This window comes from Chrysochloris asiatica, unplaced genomic scaffold (assembly GCF_000296735.1).
Source record: "Chrysochloris asiatica unplaced genomic scaffold, ChrAsi1.0 scaffold00064, whole genome shotgun sequence".
NCBI lineage: Eukaryota > Metazoa > Chordata > Mammalia > Afrosoricida > Chrysochloridae > Chrysochloris > Chrysochloris asiatica.
Genome location: NW_006408582.1, coordinates 7,757,644 through 7,780,482, shown reverse-complemented (window position 1 = coordinate 7,780,482; position 22,839 = coordinate 7,757,644). Strand labels below are relative to the sequence as shown.

Sequence of the window (22,839 nt, the reverse complement as noted above, 5' to 3'; positions counted from 1 at the left end):
GTCTTCAGGCATGGCTAGGAATTTGACAGAAGTCTTTCAAGAAAAAAATGCAACTTGCAAGACTAAGACATATGATTCCAGTGAGGTTCCTCAAAGGACTATCCCTCCTCTGAGTCTGAGGACAGGTCTCATCGTGCCTATTTGTTTCTCTCTGCTGCCCTCTCAGGAGGAAGATTTCATCAGACCGAGCAGCCGAGAAGAGGCCCAGCAACTATGGGAGGCTGAGAGGATCAAGATGCGGCAGATGTTGGACAAGCAGCAGCAGGAGATGGTGGCAGATAACCAGTGGCTGAGGCAAGAGGAGAAATCCTTGGTGAGCAGTCACTAAACTGTGGCTGGGGATGGACTCCTCTCTGCAGCTCTGCTCAACACATGCTGATAAAAATGCTGGCGTGGAAGGGATTTCCCTGCTATCATATCAACTCACCTCCCAAGCTGGCTAGAGTGAAGTTCTCTGTGTGATCTTTTTTTTTTTTTTTTAATTTTGGTGAAAATATGCAAACCAAAACATTTGCCTATACAATAACATTCACATTTATAATTCAATAGCATTGATTACATTTTTCTTGTTGTGCCACCCTTCTCCTTCCCTATCCTTTTCCAGAAGATTCCACTACCATGAACATGAACATAAGTTTAATATCCCCCAAACAGAAACTCCCCCTCCTCCTTCTTCCTTCCACTCCCTGTTAACCATAAATAGTCTTTGGTTTTAAAAGATTTGCTTATTTCACATAAATGAGATCATATAGTATTTGTCCTTTTTTTTTAACTTTTTTTATGAGAACTGAGTGAAGGTTTACAGAGCAGATCATCAGTTTTACATTCAACAAATCCTACACTTTGCTTCATTACAATGATTGCAATCCATGTACCAACAGTTAACAGTATTAACCTCCTTTCACTTTAACTCTTGCATTCCTCTCTGTCTCCCACTACCTCCATCTTTCCTCTGCCAAAGTCTCTCGTTGCATATTGCCTGTCCCATCACCCATGTTAATATGTATCTACCCTCTAGCCCATGAATAATCCCCCAGCACTCGTAACCATCATAAAATGTTTCTTTTATCAAGAAAATCTTTTCTTGAATTTTTACAACAGTGGTCCCATACAGGATTTGTCCTTTTGTGATTGACTAATTTCACTCAGCATAATAATGTCTTCCGAAGTTAATCCACCCTGTGAGGTGTTTCGCAGATTCACTGTTATTCTTCATTGCATAGTATTCCATTGTGTGTATATACCAAAGTTTGTTTACCCATTCGTCCGTAGATGGAAATTTAGACTGTCTCCATCTTTTTGCTGTTGTGAATAGTTCTGTAATGAACATGGGTGTGCATACATCTATTTATGTCATGACTCTTATTTCTTTAGGATATAGTATTTGTCCTCTTGTGACAGGCATATTTCACTCAGCATGATGTTTTTTAAGGTTCATCCATGTGGTAGAATGCATCAGAACTTCATCTCTCTTTACAGCTGTGTAATAACCTCTCTGTGTGGTCTTAGTTTTTTTAGTCCTAGAATCCTAAATCCTTTGCTTTGATTTTCGTTTTGGCAGGACCCCATGGTTTACATGAATGATAAGTCTCCATTGGTAAGTCACCAAAAAAGGTAGAGCTCTATTTCTTGGAGGTAAGGCCTCAGTTTGTTTACACAATGGAAACACATCCCCAACCCCAGCTCTAATCCCTTTATCATTTTATTTGTTTTTATATTGGGAGCATATTCCCTATTCTCTGATCTCTAGGTGGCTTGTTCCCTGAGTCTTGGGCAAGGTGCACCCTTAGTGCTGCTGTGGCATGCCACAGGGACCTCAACCTCTCGGTATAAAGGGGCCCACCCCAGATCACATTTGGTCAGGAGCTCCCCAGAGCTCCCCTCTGTGGCTGTGCTGATTAAGCACACAGTTGAGTGGCAGGGATAGGGGGTAACTTAACGGGGAAGTCAGTTGTCCCCAGAGCAGCATAGTGACATGTCCTCTCTTTCCTTCCTTCCAGACCCCAGAGAAGGAGACCGGCTACAGTGAGTGTTCACACCCTTCCTTTTGGCGGGAGCTTCCACTTAGCATCTTGTGTTGAGCTATTGCTCTCCTTGTTCATTGTCAGCTGCAGAAAGCAACAGAGTGTGTTTGCAGTTTTAGGAAACATCTGCCTTGTTTTAATTTGAATTTGAATGATGTGGGCTCCTTGTTGAATTGCTTCCCATCCCTCTGTCCCTTCTGTCCGCACTGTTGTCTCCCTACCTGGTGGCTCTTCTTATCTCTCCATTGCCTGAGTCCTCCTTCTCTTCCTAGTTTCTCTCTTTCTTCAATCCTATTTTAAAGCATTGGTCATTCTTCCTTCCTGTCTCCCACTCAATCTGCTGGAGGCTCCTTTTGCACAAAGATGCTAATGGATTATAAAGTAGCCCTATCCTGTCTCTTGGAGTCCTGGTGTGGCACTGTAGGATAAGCACTGCACTGCTAGCCTCAAGGTCTGAGCAGTTCATGTCCATCAGTTGCTCCCAGGAAACCCTATACAGGGTCGTTATGAGTCAGAACCGACTCAATGGAGCTTACCACCACCAACAACAACCTTGCCACTTGAAGTGTAGTGGGTTACAAGTCGGGCTGCTAACTACAAGCTCAGCAGTTTGAATCTGCTAACACTTGAAAGGAGCTCTGGTAGTGTAGTGGTTATGAATCGGGCTGCAAGCTGCAAGGTCAGCAGTTCGAAACTACCAGTGGTTCCGTGGGAGAAAGATGAGGCGATCTGCTCCCGTAAAGATTTATAGCCTCAGAAACCCTGTGCAGGGTCACTATGAGTCAGAACTGACTCCGTGGCACATAACAACAACAACACTTGGCAGGAGAAAAATGAGGTTTTTTGCTCCCATAAAGCTTTACAGTCTCAGAAACCCTGTTTAGGGTTTCTATGAGTCGGAATCAATTTGACGGCTCTTAACAACCCTGCTTCTAAGAGGTTCTGGAGTCACTGTGGGTTAGGCATTGGGCTAGTAACTGCAAAGTCAGCAGTTCAAACCCACCGACTGCTCCAAAGAAAAAAGATGAGGCTGCCTGCTCCCATAAAAGATTTATGGTCTCAGAAACCCTATGCAGAGTTACTGAGAATCAGCTTGATAGCAGTGAGTTTAGCCTGCCTCTGAGTCACGCAAACAGTTAAGTTTTCAACTTAGTTAAGCTAGCCGGAGGGTTGGCGGTTCAAACCCACTAAGAGGCACTTCAGGAGACAGACTTAGAAATCTGCTTCGGAAAGATCACAGCCTTGAAAATCATATGGGGCAGTTCTACTCTACCCTCAGGGGCCCGCCATGAGTCAGAACTGACTCAGTGACAACTAACAACATCCTGTCTTTCTCAGTCCCCACTCACCTCCTGGTGTGGCACTGCAGGATAATGCACTAGATAGTAAGGTTGGTTTGAACCACAAGGTTGGTGATTCAAATTCACCAGCCGCTCCTAGGAAACCCTATACAGGGTCGCTATGAGTCAGAATTGACTCAATGGCACCTAACAACAACAACTTACTTCCCCTAGACCTGAGGAGCAAAGACAGGAAAAAAGAAGGAATAGTTGAGCTCACAGACTTTCTCCAGAAACCTCAGCTGAAGGCAGAGAGGAAGGAGCCAGCTGTAAGCCAGGATCGGATGGGAAAGGTGGTGAAGGACTTAATAGTTTAACAGTTACATAGTTTAACAATTAAATAGTTTAACAGTTAAACAGAGCATTTAACACAAGCCACATGAATTAATTCATTTAACCCTCACAGCAACTCTGTGAAAGAGGGACAATTTCTTATTATCTCCATTTTACAAAGGACTAAATCAAGGCAAAACTGGAGTCCTGGTTTGGCGCTATAGAACAAGTGCTTGACCACTGGGCAGTTTGAACTGCAAGGTCGATGGTTCACACTCACCAGTCGCTCCTCGGAAACCCTACACAGGGTCGCTGTGGGTCAGAACTGACTTGATGATACAACAACAAATCAAGGGAAAGGAACCCTGGTGGCACAGTTGGCTACGCGTTGAGCTGCTAATCACAAGGTCAGCAAGTCGAATCTACTAGCCATTCCATGGGAGAAAGATGAACCTTTCTATTCCCATAAAGAGTTATAACCTCAGGAAACCCTATACAGGGTCCTTATGAGTCAGCATTGACTCAAGGGCACACACCACCACCAAATCAATACATAAGGACATTAAGTAGCATACCCAACAGCACACAGCTAGCATTAGCAGAGCTTAGATTTAAACCCTGGCAGTTGGGCTCCTGGGTCCCTTCTAACTCGACATCTCAACTATGACTTCAGTTTTCCCTTTCTATGAAATAGACAGTGGTACTATCTCTACCTGTGGGAGAACCAGAGAGGCCAGAGAGTGTTTCGCTGGTACTTTCATTTGGCTACAGGTTTACTTTCCTGCTATCCTCCTAGAATTCAGGTTTCATTTCCCAGGGGCCTCCTGGTCACAGAAAAGGGTAAGGGGTGGGGGAACAAGAAACATGAAAGGAGGGTCCTGGGGGTGAGAACAGGCCCACTCACTTTCCTTCCTTGTTGCAGCGGAGTTCACAGGCCCTCCACAGAAGCCACCACGGCTGGGTGCACAGGTGCGTGAAGTGCTTTGCAGAACTGGTCATTGAGTCAGGGTATCACCAGACTGAGCTCATGGACTGCTCAAAGTCAAAAGGACTTCAGACATAACCTAGTCCAGCATCCTCATTATACAGATGAGGCCTAAAGCCATACCGTCCCTGGAGAAGGACATCATGCTAGGTAAAGTAGAGGGTCAGAGAAAAAGATGATGACCCCCAATGAGATGGATTGACACAGTGGCAGCAGCAGTGGGCTCAAGCTTAATGATTGTGAGGATGGTGCTTCATTCTGTTGTGTGTAGGGTCACTATGAGTCAGAATTGACTCAATGTCACTTGACAACAACTAACAACAAGGCCACACAGCAAAGTCAAGAAAAAGCGAGAAGACCCAGTCTGCTATTTCCAAAGCCTTATCCCCAACCTAGAGGAAAGTTCACTGGCCCTGCCCTAGGAGCCTGAGGTGTGGACCTCCTTTCTCTTGTGGGCTTTTCCTGTTGGCTCCCAGATCCTCCATTGTCTTGGGGTGCTGGATTTCCTCTCTCTCAAACAGAGGGTCTCAGCCTTGGCAACTTCACTTAGAATCACTTGAGGAGCTTTGGAAATTCCCTGGGCCCCATGACCACATGCCGACTCAGTTGGTCTGGTGTGAAGTGGGATATCAATGTTTCAAAGTGCCTGCGATCAGCAGCCAGGGCTGGGATTACTGCCCTAGAAGCACGAGGAAGGAGGATGCACCCTCGGGACAGAGAAGGGTCTTTTCAAATTGGGTTGGCACCTGTAGTGCCTGCCCAGGCAAGGATCATAACATCCCTTGACATCTGCTTCTTCCCCCTCAGACCATCCAGCCCACTGCTAACCTGGACAGGACTGATGATCAGGTCTACTTCAATGTCATGGATCTGGTGCGAGCTGTGCTGGAACTCAAGAACAAACTTGGTCAGCTGCCTCCCGAGGGCTACGTGATCGTGGTGAAGGCAAGAGCTGGGGGCCCAAGCCAGGGATGGAGGAGGTAGAGGCTGCCCATCCCAGCCCCAGAAGGAGTAGTGGGGGACTCAACTTCTTTGTCTACTCCCCCCCAGCAGACTCCCCCCAATTAGAGAAAGGTGGTCAAAGGGAAGTCAGTTCAACGTGGCTTTATGAAAACGCAGGTAGTGATGGTCTGTCTCCTTGCCGTTTTCTCTCCCCAGAATGTGGGGCTTATGCTGCGGAAGCTCATTGGGAGTGTGGATGATCTCCTGCCTTCCTTGCCATCGTCTTCACGAACAGAGGTGAATGTGATGGTCTTAAATGGTGCAGTAAGCTTTGACTTCTCCCCTCCCCTCCGTCTGGCCCTGGATGTGTATCCTACCTGAGACTCAAGGGCCATTCTGGGCAGCCTTATTTCTGCCTGCTGAGCCCCCATGTCAGCTCTGCATAACATGGTTGAGCAGTAGCCACCAGGGAGCTGAGAGGGCTGCTACTCGCTCAGCCAGCTTCCTAGGGAGAATTTTCTGTTCGAATCAGATTACTGCAGTGAGTTTTTCATTGTTGCTGTTGAATTCGGGGTGAAAGCTTACACAGCAAATTAGGTTCTCATTTAATAATTTCTATACTACCACAGAGGAGCTCGGGTAGCGTAGTAGTTACGAATTGGGCTGTGAGCCACAAGGTCAGCAGTTCGAAACTACCAGCTGTTCCGCAGGAGAAAGATAAAGCATTCTGCTCCCGTAAAGATTTATAGCCTCAGAAACCCTGTACAGCGTCGCTATGAGTCGGAACCGACTCCACGGCACACAACAACAACAACAACAACATACTACCACAGAGGAGTCCTGGTGCGGTGCTGTGGGTTAATGCACTTGACTGAAAAGTCAGATCAGCACTGAACTGCGAGCCTTAAGGTCAGCAGTTCAAACCCACCAGCTGCTCCTCAGAAACCCTATACAGGGTCATTATGAGTAGGAACCGACTTGACAGCACTTAACAACTACAATAACAGTAGTACTACATGTTGGGTGGATGTAAGTTTTTGCAATGATTCCTGTCTGACAAATCATCTATTTCTGTGCTTAAATCAGACAGCTTTTCTCACTCCAGCCAACGCTATTTTTAACTTATTTGGTGTTTTAATTTTTGATGTGAGACTAATTTGCATCTACTAATATTTCTAATGTTTCATCTCTTCTTGTTCAGAAACTTTTGTTGTTACTGTTGTTGTTAAGTGCCGTCAAGTTGGTTCAAACTCATAGCAATACCATATATGGTTTCCGAGGAGGTGAGTTTGAACCACCAATCTTGCATGTGGCACTATAGGATAAGCACTTGACCTCAATATTGGTTTGAACTGCAAGGTTGGCGGTTCAAACTCACCAGCCGCTCTTTGTAAACCCTATACAGGGTTGATATGATGTGAAATGGACTCAACAGCACTTAACAACAACAACAAATACATATGAAAGTTCTTCAAAGAGGTCTTAGAAAAATTCCATTATATTTTCATTCCATTTTTTCATGAACTGTTTGAAGTCCCCTCAAATTGTTTAGTGACATTGGTTACATTCCCCACCTTAACACAACATCTATTCTGATTGTTCCACTTCTATTCACCCAGTTTCCCTGCCCCTGTGACTTTCTCATCTGTGATACAGAGTAAATGTGGACTGCTCTCGTAGTGATGATTTTTTCTTTTTAAATCAGGCACACAGTGCTCACAGGTGATAGTGTTTATGAGTCACTCTGTTATTTAGCTGAAAGATGACCTCCAGGAGTGGTTCCAATTGAAACAGCATTTCAGGACAATAATATCTATCAGTCCAGTAAACCTGGTCTTTTTGTTTGTAAAGAAGAAAGAGTATTTTGTTCTACAATATTTCTCCCATTCTATGTGGGACTTTATATCATGTCAGAATGGTCACTGAAGGTAGCCAGTTCCCATCAAGTTCTATGGTTTCTGGATAGCTGAGGCCTATTGGGTTTATTGTCAAACCCAAAAATCAAACCCATTACCGAGTCAATTCTGATTCACAGTAACCCTGTATAGAGGTTCCAAGACTGTAAATCTTTAAAGGAGCAGAAAGCCTCATCTGTCTTCTGAGGAGCAGCAGGTGGGTTTGAACTGCTGACTTGTGGTTAGCAGCCCAGTGCTTCTCCTATAGCACCAGGGCACCAGGATTCACTGCAGTGAATTCTTATTGAGTGAGGCTATATATGTAAAGGAATCCACGCCTCCCTCCCATTCATGTATTTTTATCCTTTATCTAGTCACTTTCCACAGTAAAGGTTAAGGTGAGTGTGGCATTACAATAGCTTATGATTATCCAGAATTGATCATTTAAACTCATTTTCTTTACTGCAATGAGAAGCAAACAAAACTATTACTGAAACTATGAAGGGGAACATCCTTAAAGCATTGGTGGTGGGTGGTTATGTGCCACAGAGTCAGTTCCGACTCATAGCGACCCTGCACAGGGTTTCCGAGGCTGTAAATCTTTACGGTAACAGAAAACCTCATGTTTCTCCTGCAGAACCACTGGTAGTTTCAAACTGCTGGCCATGAGATTAGCAGCCTGACTTGTAACCACTATGATATTGAGAGTGTCTATGATAGGGAGAAAAATAGCCCCCAAAGGTATTCATCTCCCAATCCCCAGAACCTGTGAAGATGGTACAAAGGGCAAAAGCGGCCTTTGAAGATGTGATTACATTAAGGATCTTGAGATGGGAGGTTATTCTGAACTATCTAGGTAGGCCCAGTGTCATCATAAGAGGAAGTCAGGAAGGCCAGGTGTAAAGACAGAAGTCAGTGTAAAGACAGAAGCAGAGGTCGAAGTGATGTGATTGCTGGAAGGGAGCCACCAGTTACAGAATGCAGACAGCCGCTAGATGCAAGACAAGGCAAGGACCAGACTCTCCCCTGGAACCTTCAGAAGGAACACAGCCTGCCAATACCCCTACTTCAGCCTACTGAGACTTATATCCTACTATTGACCCCAGACCTGTAAGATAATGAATCTGTGTTGTTTCAAGCCATTCAATCTGTGGTAATGTGTTACAGCAACCATATGAAATGGATAGGGAACCACTGTCCACTTGTTGGTTGCCAAGTTATAATGTTGAAGTATCTGGAAGCCAGGAGTAGACTCGAGGAACTCTTCTCACACCCCACCAGGATGCACTTTCATCCACACACTCCCCAGCAGTCAATGATGGGACACAGGTGTCCGGCATGCCCAACCCTGATCCCACTGTCTATAGCTGCTCAGGATAGAATGAGACCAAAGGGTTCAGACCCATCTCCCTGCCTCCCTCCTGGTGGCAGCAACAGCCCACAGAGGAGTCCCAGCCTGGGCTGTCCTGTCTGGTGTGACAGCTCACTACCCATGAGATAGTGGTCCATCCATTCATAAACTCATTCAATGATAATTATCTCCTCATGTGTGCCAAGTAGTATGCTAAGCTCTGGAGAAACAGACACACTTGGAGTTGACAGGAGATGGCTAAACACATGAGTACATATACTTCACCCCCAACCATTCACTCACACATTGGATTTATGCAAGGAAAGGTAAAATGGGACCCGAGCAGCCAGATCAGACTTCAGTGGTAGCTGGGTAGATGAATGGTCCAAGCCAGTCTTTGATGTCAGTCTTTGTTGTCTTGGGCCCCAGTCTGCATAAAGTCTTGGTTTCAGCCCAGGGGACTTCTGGCCACCTTGGATGAAGTCTGAGACCACTTGAGGCTGACACCTGCGTTGTCACCCTCCTCTGAACACTAGGCTTTGCAGCCCTCTCAGTTCCTAGCCTCAGCCTTGTGCTGTCCTTGCAGATTGAGGGGACTCAGAAACTGCTGAACAAGGACCTGGCGGAGCTCATCAACAAGATGCGGCTGGCCCAGCAGAACGCCGTGACCTCGTTGAGTGAGGAGTGCAAGCGACAGATGCTCACAGCTTCCCACACCCTGGCTGTGGATGCCAAGAACCTGCTTGACGCCGTGGACCAGGCCAGGGTTCTGGCCAACCTGGCCCACCCACCTGCAGAGTGATGGGGGGCACCGCACCGCCCTGCCTATGTCATCTGCCCCCACCTGGTGTCGTGTACCTCTCCGCACCCCTGCCTTGCTTTTGGTCATGTGGATCTTCTCAGGGGGAAGGCCTAGGGGAGTCCTTCCCTTGACACTTTGCACGACCCCCTCTCCCCACCCTACCCCGACTCAGGCTGTAGCTGGACACAGGGAACCCTGAGGATGCTGGGGGATGGCAGAGAGGGCTCAGAAGAAGACTGTGGCTGCCCAGTCACTCCTTCCTCACACTTGCCTGGTCTGAGCCAGGGCACCTTGTGAGATGTCACTGTAGCCAAGAGCAGCTGCAGTGGCTTTATGCATGGACATGGTAGGCAGATTCGGGAACCAAGCTATTCATTCTCCTTCCTCTTTGGCCCTCAGAGGTCCCAGGCTGCACAGAGGGGCTGGGGAGGGACTTTTGTGGGAGGCAGTGGCTGGGGAGGCAAGGAATGGGCCTGGCTTTCCTGTATAGTGTACATTGGAATTTATTTAATGTATGTCTGGTCTGGACTGAAAGCTGTGTGCCCTCCTGAAAGAGGACCTGGGAGATGGTCCAGGTACGAGTAATTGGGGATCTGTGCACAGGACATGATGTAATGACAACAAACGAAACACTGGGAAGACTAGGAAGAGACAGGCCAAAACAGAACTTTGGGCCACAATCTGCCTCTCTTCCTCTCTCCCTCTTTTCTTCTTTCTCCCTTTGCTTTCTTCCCCTCCTCTCCCTTCCCTTCTTTCCCCCTTTTCTTACTCATTCTCCTTTTCTCTCCCCTTTCTCAACCATTCCCTTCCTTGCTCCCGTGTTTGCGTAAAACACTCTTTTACCTCCTTTCTATTTGACTTGTGTTTGAATTAAAATTGTATAATTTGCTTTGTGGTTTGTTTGATTTTTTAGTGTTGTTGCCTGTTCCACACATAGTGGAAGAATGATGACCTTGAGCCACAGCCTGGATAAATCGATCGTGCCTCACGTTAGTACATAATAAGCGTGGACACTGAGCCTTACCCAAGTGGTGGGGAGCAAGTGGTGACACTTGAGTAGTGGAGTTGGAGCCAATTTGTTCCTACCCCTTTGCCTTTCATGGCTGGATGGGTGGGGAGGGGTGGCCGAAGGGTGACTTTCCAGGCAGGACCACGGAGGTTCTCACCATGACCACATGAAGGATGCCAATGGCACTTGCCTAGTGGGTACCAAAGTGACCAGACTTTGGAGAGGTGCTGAGGAAGTGGCTGGAGAAGAAGACCTCACAGTTAAATGAGCAGATTATTTCATCTTTTTATTTACATGCAGGATGGAAGAAGAATGTAACATTAGTGAACATCAATTACCACACCAGGAAATGAAATGTGAGACTGGACCAGAGAGCCCAGTGACCTGGAGGATCTAGGAGGGAGGAGTTAGAACAGGAGTAGGAAGAGAGAAAATGCAGCAGGCCACTGAGGGACAGGGATCTTGGGTCTCCCCTGGGTCTGACAGGCATCCATCTTCCAGGGAGAGACACACTGGGGGTTGGAAGGAGGGAATTCCAAAGGCCTAGAAACTTCTGGCCTCTGGCTTCCTGCTGTTCTCACCCTGGGATCTGATGCCTTTTGAAGAACCTGCTTCAGTTAGCTGCTCAGCTCTGTGCTGGCTCCCACAAGGGGCCAAGGGCCTTGAATGTTCCCATTCTAAAGTGAAGAACAGACTCCACAGAGAAGTTCAGAGTGGATCAGAACACTCCAGGGGACTGAGGAGGCAAACAGTTCTGCTGCCTTTGCAGTCAGGCAGCCATCTCAAGAGTCTAAAGTTATCTAAGTCACACACCACGCTGCCCAGCCCCAGGGGCTCAGAACAAAAGCCCTGACTGCTGCTAGGAATGCCAGAGATGGGAGGGGGAAGCAAGGGAGTTGTAGTTCCTCATCTTGAGAGGTTCATGATCAGAATGAGCACATCGAATGAAGCACCCAGAGCTTAGGGCTCTGAGGAGGGAGGGCCTAACAAGCTCTGAGTCTGAACTGGATCTGTCTCCAAAGGCAGTCGATGTTGCTGCAGGATAGAGTTGAGGGGAATCCTGGAAATGGCCCATCCATTCCTCCATACAGAAGCATCAGCTCTGCATCTCCAGCCTACATTACTACTACAGTCCCTCCCTACAGGTGCCCTGCCCCACCTCTACTTCTTTCCCCTCCTGAAGCAGTCTTGGTGTTGTTAAGTGCCATCAAGTGGATTCCGACCCATAGCGACCCTGTATAGGGTTTCTAAGGAGCAGCTGGTGAGCTTGAACCACCGACCTGCTTGCAGTTCAAACAACTTTGCAGTCTGACACATTCGCCCACAACACCACACCAGGACTCCCCCTTAACACCATACTATTAGAGTATGCAGCTGAAAACCCTCCAGATTGGGAATTAGTTCAATTCCTTTCTCGGCCTGGTTTACAGCCACCCCAACCAATCTCTCCAACCTTGCCTCCCATGGCTCTCCATACTCGAGACCCACCTCAGCCTGGCTGTTCTCCTCACTTTGGGATGATGCCTAAGTCCAAAACTGCTCATAGTGGTTCCACCCCTCCCCTGGGCCCCTTCTCCCGTCTTCCTAATGCACCCCTCCTTTAACGGGTGCTCCTCTTTCTCCTAATCCCACCGCCACCCTTTGCCTCCCCCTGCTTGGTCTTCTTTATCACTAGTGTCTGCATCTCTACTTTGGGAACATCTTATACCCCGCCCCCCACCCCCACATACACATTGTCATCACCATCTCCTGAACTTCTCTGTATTCAAAACAGGTGGTGCAAGGAAGAAGAGCACAAGCAGAATACAGGACCCTGTCCAGAGAAGCAGCGACACCAGACAGGGAGGCAGAGATGGGGACAAGGAGAGGGGGAGCGATTGAGGACTCTAGATTCATGGAAAAAGAGGGACTGAGAGCTGGCAGCCAGGAGGCAAGCTTGCAGAATGTGCCCTTTGGTGGTGTAAATTATTATATATGCCTGAGTGTTTAAGGGGAAAAAAAGAGCTAAAATGAATAGCGAGAAATACTGTTAACTGCTGGTACATGGAGGGGATTATAATCATTGTAATGAAACAAGGTGTATGATTTTTGAATGTAAAACTGATGATCTGCCCTATAAACTTTCACTCACATCACAATAAAAACTTTAAAAAAACAGAGGGTACTCCTCAGATTCTTAGCCATGAGACCAGTAATGTCAAGGTGAATTATTCCAAGATTTCAGTGATTGGGCCAGTTTAGGTTATTCAGGGACAGCACCTGCAATCAGATGGTGCTCACCCCAAAGGTTTATTCTAGAGGCAGAAGCAGCTCACGATGGTCAGCGGCACCCCCTTTGAGCCAATGCAAGGGTTATGAAATCAAATCATTCCAGCCAGGTACGGAGGAAGAAAGAGTCCAATGGTGCCCAGGAAGCAGACGACGATAAACAGCCAGAGGAATATTCTATCGATTACCATGGCAACGTATTTCCAGTCTTCCTTCACCTGGAGATAGAAATGGGCTCACAGTGACAGAAGCCAGGTATTGGAGGAAGGGGAAGTGTCTTGTCCATTCCCAGGTCCTGAAAGGATCACCACCAGAGGGCAATTACCCCACCAAGACCTTGGGAAGCTAAAGGTCATTGTGGAAAGTGTGGTGGGTAGAGAGCAAAATATGGTTGTTTCAAGTTTCAAAGAATCCTCACCTAATGGCCCCTGACATCTTTCATCCTATTCACAAGGTCCAGAATCTTTCCATTAGCTCCTTAAGTTCCAGGGAAAGGAGGACTAGGTATCCAGGTAAAGGTCAGGGACTCACTCAGAAGCCTGAACCCTCTCAAAGGGACCTTCAGTGATTTAAATGCAATGCCCATCTGTGACAGGATGGTGAATACTTTGTGCTCCATGTTGCCTCCCCTCTCACCAGCCTATCTGCAGGAACTGGCAAGAGGGAAACTGGTGAGGGTTAGTACAACCCAAGAAAGACTGGGGGTCTTTTGTGGAACTAGGAACTTTTACAGACTTGTAGGCTCACAACGTAGGCAAAGGAGTCTGGATTCCTAGCCATTCCTAAATTGTTGTTGTTGTTAAGTTCCATCAAGTTGGTTCCAACTCATAAGGAGTGGCTGGTAGATTTAAACCATCAACTTTGTGGTTAATAGTCTAGTGTTTATCCTACAGCACCAGACCGGGACTCCATTCTCAGATTAGATAATAATTAATTTTTCTTATCCACTGAAAAGGCCACCTAGTAGTAACTTTATGGCCTTTCATCCTTCCCTAAGTTAGTAAGTTAATAGGTTAATCAGAAGAATTCTGTGATCCTGGGCAAAGTACTGCTCACCTAATAATGTGGGACATGGGGAGGTGGGGGTGGGACCCCGTCTGGTACAACCAAGATTCTTCAGAGTTTGGGTAAATACTGAAATTCACAATCTTCCCAGAGCCCAACAACAAGGAGAAGGAGGAAGAGAATACTCAGGACAAAGGAGGAAGGCCAAAACATGAAGCTAATTTGTTTTATCATTCCCAGGAATATTCCCTCTGCCTTCCCATGTCTCTCCACCTCCCACTATATACAGTGGGGTTGAGAAATGACCAGCATGGGGAAGTGTAGCTTCTAAAACTACCCCCCCCACACACACACACACCTTGTCTATGAGTTAGGCTTTCTTGGTTTCCATGGTAAATGTCCTGAGAGTCTGGATGGCACAAAAGGCTAAGCACTCGACTACTAGCTGAAAGCTTGGTGGTTTGAACCCACCCAAATGAACCTTGAAAGACAGATCTGGCAATTTGCTTCTGAAAGGCTACAGTTTTGAAAACCCTATGGAGCAGTTCTTTGTACACATGGGGTAGCCATGAGTTGGAACAAACTCAATGAAAACTAACAAGAATCTTCCAGCTAGTTATTACCCATCACTGTGTATTCCAGGCACCAAAGGGCCGTAACTAAGTGACACGGGTCCTCAAAGGAGGAGAGTGAGTTGGCACAAGTTAACCCCTGTGGTTCCTATTAAGCTGGTGGTTTAGTAGCTCCAACTTACCGAAAAGTCAGCATCCTCAGACCTCAGATGATCAGCAATATAGTGCACACCTTCCAGTGCCTTCTGTATGCTAGGTGACAGCAGGAGCCCACTCTCCTGCACTTGGACCTCAGCCTTGGAACCTGAGGCCTCTTGATGCAGGTCATCGTGGCTATAAAGGGCACCTACCAAATGGGGTGAATGATCAGCACACACCCATCTGTCCTCAACGTCCTCTTCCTCCTCTCTCTTTGCATCCACATTGGTCTCCAGCCAGTGATAGGAAGGTGTGAGTTTCAGGCCAGGGGGGTCACAGAGCTCCAAGGGTGGCAGGGGCCGATTCATCAGAAGCCACCGGGGCACACAGCCCAGAAAGGCCACTCGTACCCAATGGGGCATATTGTGAGTGCTGGCAGAACGGTGGTGGACATTGAGCACAAAGACAGTGATGACGATGGAAAGAGTGACAAAGATCATTGTGAAGAGCAGATATTCACCGATCAGTGGGATGACCAGGGAGGTGGAGGGGATGATCTCAGTGATGAGCAGAAGGAAGACGGTAAGCGACAAAAGCACGGAGATGCAGAGGGTGATCTTCTCCCCACAGTCCGAGGGCAGGTAGAAGACAAGCACTGTGAGGCAGGAGATGAGCAGGCAGGGGATGATGAGGTTGATGGTGTAGAAGAGAGGCAGCCGCCGGATGACGAAGTAGTAAGTGACGTCAGGGTAGATCTCAGCACAGCAGTCATACTTCTTGCTGTTGTAGGTGCCTGTGGCATTGATGATGGCCCATTCACCACTCTCCCAGTAATCCTTCAGGTCCACCATCTGCTCCATCTGCTCTAGGTCAATCTTGGCCTTGTCATAGGTCCAGGAGCCAAACTTCATCTTGCAGTTCTGCTGGTCGAAGGGGAAGAAGGTGACATCGATGCTGCAGGAACTCTTATAGATGGCGGGGGGCACCCAGTGCACTGTGCCCGTGGAGAAGAGGTGGGCCTTGGTCATGTGGGTCACTGCAAACTCACCATCTGCACTGGGGAAAGGAAAAGAGGCGAAACTTTACACACATCACCTGACCAAGCCAGGATGCTCCAGTAGTTTAAACCCACCCAAAGGAGCTTTGGAAGACAGACTTGGCAATTCAGGTAACTGGCAGGACAGAGACTTCAATAACCAAGTTGAACCTATCCAAGTTGTTTGGATTTTATGTAAGTACATGGGACTTGCCCAGCACATAGAAATGTATAATCATCAGTGTTGTCTTTTTCAAGAACATTTTTCAGTACAGAAGAAGACACTTTAAGGAATATAATAAAGTACCAAGAATTCAGTACCGGGCCACAAGGTCAATTTAAACTGCAAGTTTGGAAACCCTATACAGGGTTACTTTGAGTCAAAACCAACTCGATGGCACTTAACAGTATTAACATTTTGATATATCTCGTTTGTCAAATAAAATATTTTAATATATTTATGACCATGGCATATTTGTGACTTTACTGTCTGTTTTTAGTCAATGTTTTCAAGTGATTGCTGGTGAGTGTATTTTCTCTCTTCTTGGGACTGTGTCTTTTCCACTTAGCACCCTTAGTTCCTTGCACAGAAAAGATTTGACATTTTTACTGGTGAAGGTCCATTCTTGATTCCACCCACTTAAACAGGATTTTTAAGCCAATTTCATCCACAAGGGTCTCCATCAGAGCTATGGGGCAGAGGAATATAAGACCCAACCCCTGCCCTTTAAAGAGCAATGAGGAGAAGGACACAGCCATGAACAAGTACAACACAAGGCGGGCAGTGTCACAAAAATGCTAGGAGAGTGTTCCAACTGCTCCACAAGGCCTATTCCAGAAAATTCCCTTCCAGCTGGAGCCAGCATGGTTATCGTGAAAGTTGTCATTTGAACAAGGTAGGAAAAGCACTGACCTGCTAACTGCAAGGTTGGTAGTTCAAACCCACCAACTGCTCCTCAGGAGAAAGTTGAGGCTCTCTGCTCCCATAAAACTTTACAATCTCAGAAACCCTATTTAGGGTCGCTTTGAGTCTGAATCAACTCAGTGACAGTTGGTTTGGTTTTTTTCTTTGGTTGATGATGGCTGGTGGGATTTGGTGTACAGATGCAGTACTTCTTCAGAACCCGTGTTCCCCTGGGAGCTGCCATAGTTCGGCTCCATGAATTAGCCATCAATACACAGTTGCTTCCCCCTTGAATTCTCTCCCCCTAGCTCAGAAAATCGTAAGAATGCATTGTTGTTGCTGTTCGGTCCGTTCCAATTCATAGCGGCCCAGTATAGGATTTCCCAGAATCCTGGTATGGTGCTGTAGGATAAGCATTTGGACTACTAACCACACGGTCTGCAGTTCAAACCCACCAGCCGCTCCTTGGAAACCCTATACAGTTGAAACCGACTGGACTGCACTTAACAGCAACATAAGGCTTGTGAGGTTGTAATTTTTGGCTGGAGCAGAAAGTCTCATCTCTCTCCCGAAAAGAATATATAGGAAAGAACTTCCATTCCTATGTATACTCTGAATAGTTATCAGCAGGAATTATAGGTAGGCTGGAAACAGGAACTTTGAAAGCAAGTAACAAACAGATTAGAGCAAAAGTTTGTTTTGTTTCACTTTAAAAGTTATTTCTGTCATCACACAAAATTGTCACTAGATGGTAGCATGCGCCCCATTTTGAGGAAGGCCTGGGCAAGAAAAGCAATTTTCTTCACATCCTCCTGTTAACCTGGCATTTATATGTGACAGGAGATCCTTTTTTAAATGCCTGCAAAATCTGGGCTTGGACTTTTGTCCTAGCAGAAGAATGTGGTGTTAAACTCATGTAACACTGACTTTAGCTTTCTTTGGTAACTTTAAAACAAGAAATCTTGTCTGACACTAGGATTTCGCTCCTGACTTCTTTAAAACACACAGAAACAAAACCAAGGATCCTGAGTGCTGCTCGGAAACACAGAGATAAGGGATGGGCATCTGGGAGCCTTTCAGCAACTGCCAACACCAGGCATCTGCTGTGTTAGCCCTGCTAGGCAATGCAGTGATAAACACAGTGAAGTTAAAGGGCTTTGGTCTGGCCAGACTGGAAGATTGAAAGGAAACATTAGTGCTTCATTCTGATCTGCCTGGAGACACAAAATCCTCTTTATTTTGTTTAAAAATAGTGTTTTCAAGGTGCTTCTTGTTGCTGAGTACTGTCGTGTAGGTTGGTTCTGACTCGTAACATCCCTGCATGGGGTTTTCTAGGAGCAGCTGGTGGGTTTGAACTGATGATTTTGTGGCTAGCAATCCAGTGCTTTTCCTACAGTGCCACACCAAGACCCCAGTTTTAAGGTTGCTGTTGTTGTTGTTAAGTGATATTGAATCCATGCAAATCAATTGGAAAATGCTGAGTTAACTAGGGTTCTTTCCTACAGAACTTTTAACAACACTGTGTCTTGACATTTCCCAAAGGATGTGGTGTTATGACATGGAACACTATCCAAAATTAATTGACCATAAAGCCATTTTCCATACCTATTTATATCTCAAGGAACTAAATCTAACTGCTGTCAAAGCTGATTCCAACTCAGGGTGACTCCATGGTTTTCAATGGCTATAGAGCTCTCAGAGGTAGATCACCAGGCCTTTCTTCTGCACTGCCCCTGGGTGAATTTGAACCACCAACCTTTCGGTTAGTAGCCAAGCATTTAACCGTTTGTGCCACCAAGGGATTCCAGTGATTCTTAGAAACATTTTTAGTCAAGCATAACACCAAATACCTTTAATTTTAACGTCTTGATTTCTAGACAAAGAATTACATGATAACAAACATAATTTAATGGGCAGTGGTGGTGGTTATGTGCCGTGGAGTCGGTTCTGACCCATAGCGACCCTGAATAGGGTTTCTGAGGCTATAAATCTTTATGGGAGCAGAAAGCCTCATCTTTCTCCTATGGAACATCTGGTAGTTTCGAACTACTGACCTTGAGGATAGCAGCCCAACTCATAACCACTATGCTACCAGAGATCTTTTAATGGGAAGTAGTGATCTCTCATTTTTTATATATAAAAATTAAGGGTTTTGCCCACCAGAATTTTCTCTAGATGCCCCTGTTTTCATTAATTTCTAATCATGATGATGTGGTGCTGTAGAATCAGCACTGAACTGCAAATCACAAGGTCAGCAGTACAAACTCATCAGCCGTTCATTGGAAACCCTATGTTGTTGTTGTTGTCAGGTGCCTATACAGAGTCACTATGAGTTGGAACTGATTCGACGGCACTTAACAACAATCATGATGGTCATCTTTTTTCCCCCTTCTGGAACACAAGGCAAATATAAAATGATGTGATTTTTTAAGTACACAAATCAAGTTTGTCGCTTAGATGGTGTGAGTCCTGCCTGCTACTCACAGATTCCAAGTGTGACGGATTCTTCAACATACAAATCCTTGGGCATATTTTCAGAACTCACACTACATTAAAAAAAAACACAAAACTACAACTTAGCATTGACAAATCTTTGTTTTACTAACATAGACCTCAATAATTTGGGGTTTTATTAGTAAATGAAAGAAAAAAACACACAAATAAAAGAAATGAAAAGAAAGAAATTCTTAGCAAACTAGTTGTTGAGTCCAAACTGAGGTGATGAATCTGGGACGTTAGCGGGAATCCCTCCCACATCCAGCCCAGCCCAGCCCAGCCTCCCGACAGGCTCTGCTCTGCCAGACTCCTCCCAGGACCCCAAAGAATTCCTACTTGTTATAGAGGACAATGTCCGGGATCCAGATCATCTCAGAAGGGACTCGCAGGGATGTGATGTTGTTGAAATCGGCCGGGTTCCAGCGCAGCTTGTAGTCGCTCCACTCCTGTGCAGGGGGAAGAAAACGTGTCCCTGAGGGCTTGGCCTGGCCACTAACTGATGACTGCCCACACTGACTGTGTGTGGGACCCCCTGAGGCCAGGCTTGAGCATCTGGTCAGGAACACCCACAGCTCCTCCCCAAACCCCAGACAACACAAAGGCTGTGATGCCTGGAAAGGGCTCTGGTCTAAGAATCAGGGTCCGCCTAAGATTACCCACTTCTGAATTAACTTCAGTTCTGAAAGTCTGACATCCCCAGAAACCCTCAGTCCCTGTGTACCAAAACAGTTGGCCACCCTAGTGGGATCTTTAGTCCTCATTCAGTCACTCTCCAGCTGGACACTGTCCACTTTGCAGCTACTTTGCTCCTATACAGCAGTGATATTGTTTGAGCCTGTCAGTGTACTGTCCTTCACACCCCCATTTAGGAATGCCCTCAGTGGAGACTGGTCATGCTGAACACATACCAGTATTTCTCCATTTAACAGACAAAGAACTGAGGTTCTAAGAGGTAAAAAAAACAAACACCTGAGACAGGGGAATTAACCTGGTGCAGTGGGTTAAACTTCAAGCGGATAACCATAATGTATACACAGTTCAAACCAAATCCAAGGGAGAAAAATGAGCTGTCTGCTTCCATAAAACTTTGGAAACCCCGTGGAACAGTTTCACTCTGTCCTATTGAGTTACTGTGAGTCGGGATTGAAACGATGGCAGTAGGTTCGTTTTTGTTTGGTTTTCAAACTGTGCTCTAGAGAGCCCCATTAGGGTCTCAGCATTAGGAGGGATGCTCTGCACCCCACTTCTGCTTCTACCAAAATGTTTTCAAGGGAATCTTTTTATCTCCCAGAACCCCAGGTTGGTTATTACTCTCTAAGGTTTTTCTTTATGGTCTTATCACAAGCTTTGATAACATATCGATTTGAGTTTTCAGAAAGTAGACACAAGAGAAGAAAACTTGTCTTCTCGCTTCTTGTTTCCCAAACTTTAAGCACTCAAGTACCAACTTCATAATTTTTTGTCATATATGTGGCAAGGTAGGATAAAGCACTAGACCACAAGGTTGGTTTGAACCTCAAAGTCGGCAGTTCAAACTCACCAGCTGCTCTTTGGAAACTCTATACAGGGTCACTATGAGTCAGAACCGACTCGACAGCACTTAACAACAACAACAACATGTGTCACATGTCACTTATTTAATAGTTTTCTTTAAGAAGTTCTTGAACAGCACAAATGGTTTAGGACTTGTCTACCCACCAGAGCCTCAGGAGACAGGGCTGGACCTCTGCTTCTGAAAGGGCACAGCCTTGAAAACCCTAGGGAGTGGCTCCACTCTGATACATATGGGAGGTCACGAGTCAGAATCAACTCCGTGCAAACAGCCACAGCAACACTTGTCTCAAAATCACTTTGGTATTTTTAAACTTATTTAAAATAATATTTTAATTTTATATCACGAATGTAACTGGGAAACTAACAGCATTTGAAAAATCGCAGAAATATAATTCTGTGACTTTTTTCAACGTCATCAAAAAAAAAAAAAAAAAAAGGTTTGTGAACCAATGAAAATCATCTCACTAAACCACCATTGGTACCCAAACCATCCCTGGGGAAGATCTTGGTCTAGCAGTGGTGATTGACTGCTCATCTGTATGAGAAAGGCTTACAAAAGAGCAGAAATAAGCATATTAGTAAATGTATCCGGAAGGAGCTCTGCTAGTGTAGTGATTACAAATTGGGCTGCAAACCTCAAGGTCAGCAGTTTGGAACTACCAGCTGTTCTGTGGGAGAAAGATGAGGCTTTCTGCTCCCGTAAAGATTTATAGCCTTGGAAACCCTGTACAGGGTTGCTATGAATCGGAACCAACTCCACGGCACGTAACTACCACCACCAAATGTATCTGGATTTCCTGAGAAACTGGCTAACAGTTTTGAAAGTGATCATCTTCACCAATGTGCATGGTCGATCAAGCTTTTGGTTCTACCAGCATTTCTGGGGTGCCCACTCCAAGCAAGGTGATAGCATTCAATTCCTCACAAGCATGTGGAAGGTAGCTTGTGTTCTTCCCATGTGGCAGAAAAAGAGGCCAGAAAGGTTAAGTCACTTGGCAAGTACCTCATGCCTGACTGCCATTCTAGGACTTCTTACCCTGTCCATGGGGATAATTGGGTCAGCCCAGGTCAGCGGACTCTGCCCTCACCTGTTTTAGCCAGACGTTGGTGGTCATCATTTGGTTTTTCTCATCCTGGTAAGTAGTGAAGAGAGAGTCAGAGCAATTAGAATTGCAGAGCCAGCGCCAGAAAGCAGTGTGGTGTGAGATGGGCTGTATCAGGGCCCCAGTCACTGGACACCCAAGTCCAATCCATCTGCCCACCCCCGCATCTGCCACTACCACACTGACTCAAATTCTTCAGATCAACAGCCTGGCCACTTGGGTCCTCTTGGCTGTGCCAAATGGAGCAAGAAGGCATCTAGGAAGTCCACTGGAGGAGACTCGGGGATCAGGGAGATGGCAGAAGAGGAGCAGCTTGGGAAAAGCCTGGATTGGATCACCTTTGTGGTCCACCCAGCCTCAAGGGAGAGCCTCTGACTGACCGTGCTGACTGAGGTGAACTGAGGATGGATGGAGGACCCTGAGAAAGGAGACAGACTGCTCTGAGGGCTGATTCTGAGAGGACAAAACGTGGTAGGAAAAACACACCACATCGATGAGCTGAGCGATGGACAAGCCGAAGCGTATAATCACCACATCCGAAGTGTTGGGCACTGGCCGCGCCCAGCGGTTGTAGTCCCCAAAGAGGTGTTTGAAGAGACGATCTTCAGCTTGCATGTGGGAGCCTCGCTGTCCCAGCACTGTCAGAGAGGGAGAGAAGGGCTGGGGTCTCCAGGAATCCTCTCATGGTGGCTGGGCACTTGGTTCTGCTCCCTCTCCCCTCAAAGGAGAGGTGCTTAACCTCATCAAGCCTCAGTTTCCTCATCTGGGAAATGGGTATAATAATTCAGAACCTTTCTCAAAACATTGTTGAGGTTGAAATCTAATAGTGTGGGTCAGATCTAGGAATCCTGGTGTGACGCTGTAGGATAAGCACTCAACTGCAAGATTGGTTTGAACCACAAGGTTGGCAATTCAAGAAACTCTATACAAAGTCACTATGAGTCAGAACCAACTCAACCACACTTACCAACAACAACAGGTCAGAGCTTAGCACACAACCTAACACAGGGTTGGAGCTCATGAAATGTTAGCTACATAAGAAGTAGTGGATGAGATACAGGGACTGAGTCATGATTGGAATGGGGGTGGTATCATGTTAGGATGCGGGAACGTCTCTTTATTACATGACTAACCAAGGGGGC

General features: G+C 46.2%; 2 protein-coding genes across 3 annotated transcripts in view; one reads left to right on the top strand and one right to left on the bottom strand.

The window, feature by feature from the left end:
- PTK2B (protein tyrosine kinase 2 beta) overlaps positions 1–9,874 on the top strand; it is an 86,483-nt gene extending 76,609 nt beyond the window's left edge. The window contains exons 24-30 of one of the 2 annotated variants that reach the window (XM_006864355.1): positions 167–313; positions 1,562–1,597; positions 2,001–2,025; positions 4,560–4,606; positions 5,430–5,567; positions 5,781–5,861; positions 9,397–9,874. In XM_006864355.1, the coding sequence (XP_006864417.1) occupies positions 167–313; positions 1,562–1,597; positions 2,001–2,025; positions 4,560–4,606; positions 5,430–5,567; positions 5,781–5,861; positions 9,397–9,612 (690 nt within the window). In that variant the 3' untranslated portion in view covers positions 9,613–9,874. The remainder of the gene's footprint in view (positions 1–166; positions 314–1,561; positions 1,598–2,000; positions 2,026–4,559; positions 4,607–5,429; positions 5,568–5,780; positions 5,862–9,396) is intronic. The other variant, XM_006864356.1, reaches the window with a different exon arrangement.
- A 3,107-nt stretch (positions 9,875–12,981) lies between these two features.
- CHRNA2 (cholinergic receptor, nicotinic, alpha 2 (neuronal)) overlaps positions 12,982–22,839 on the bottom strand; it is a 16,423-nt gene continuing 6,565 nt past the window's right edge. The window contains exons 4-8 of the mRNA XM_006864437.1: positions 22,184–22,335; positions 21,683–21,727; positions 19,377–19,486; positions 14,649–15,660; positions 12,982–13,107 (exon numbers count right to left, since the gene is read on the bottom strand). Coding sequence (XP_006864499.1) covers positions 12,982–13,107; positions 14,649–15,660; positions 19,377–19,486; positions 21,683–21,727; positions 22,184–22,335 — 1,445 coding nt within the window. The remainder of the gene's footprint in view (positions 13,108–14,648; positions 15,661–19,376; positions 19,487–21,682; positions 21,728–22,183; positions 22,336–22,839) is intronic.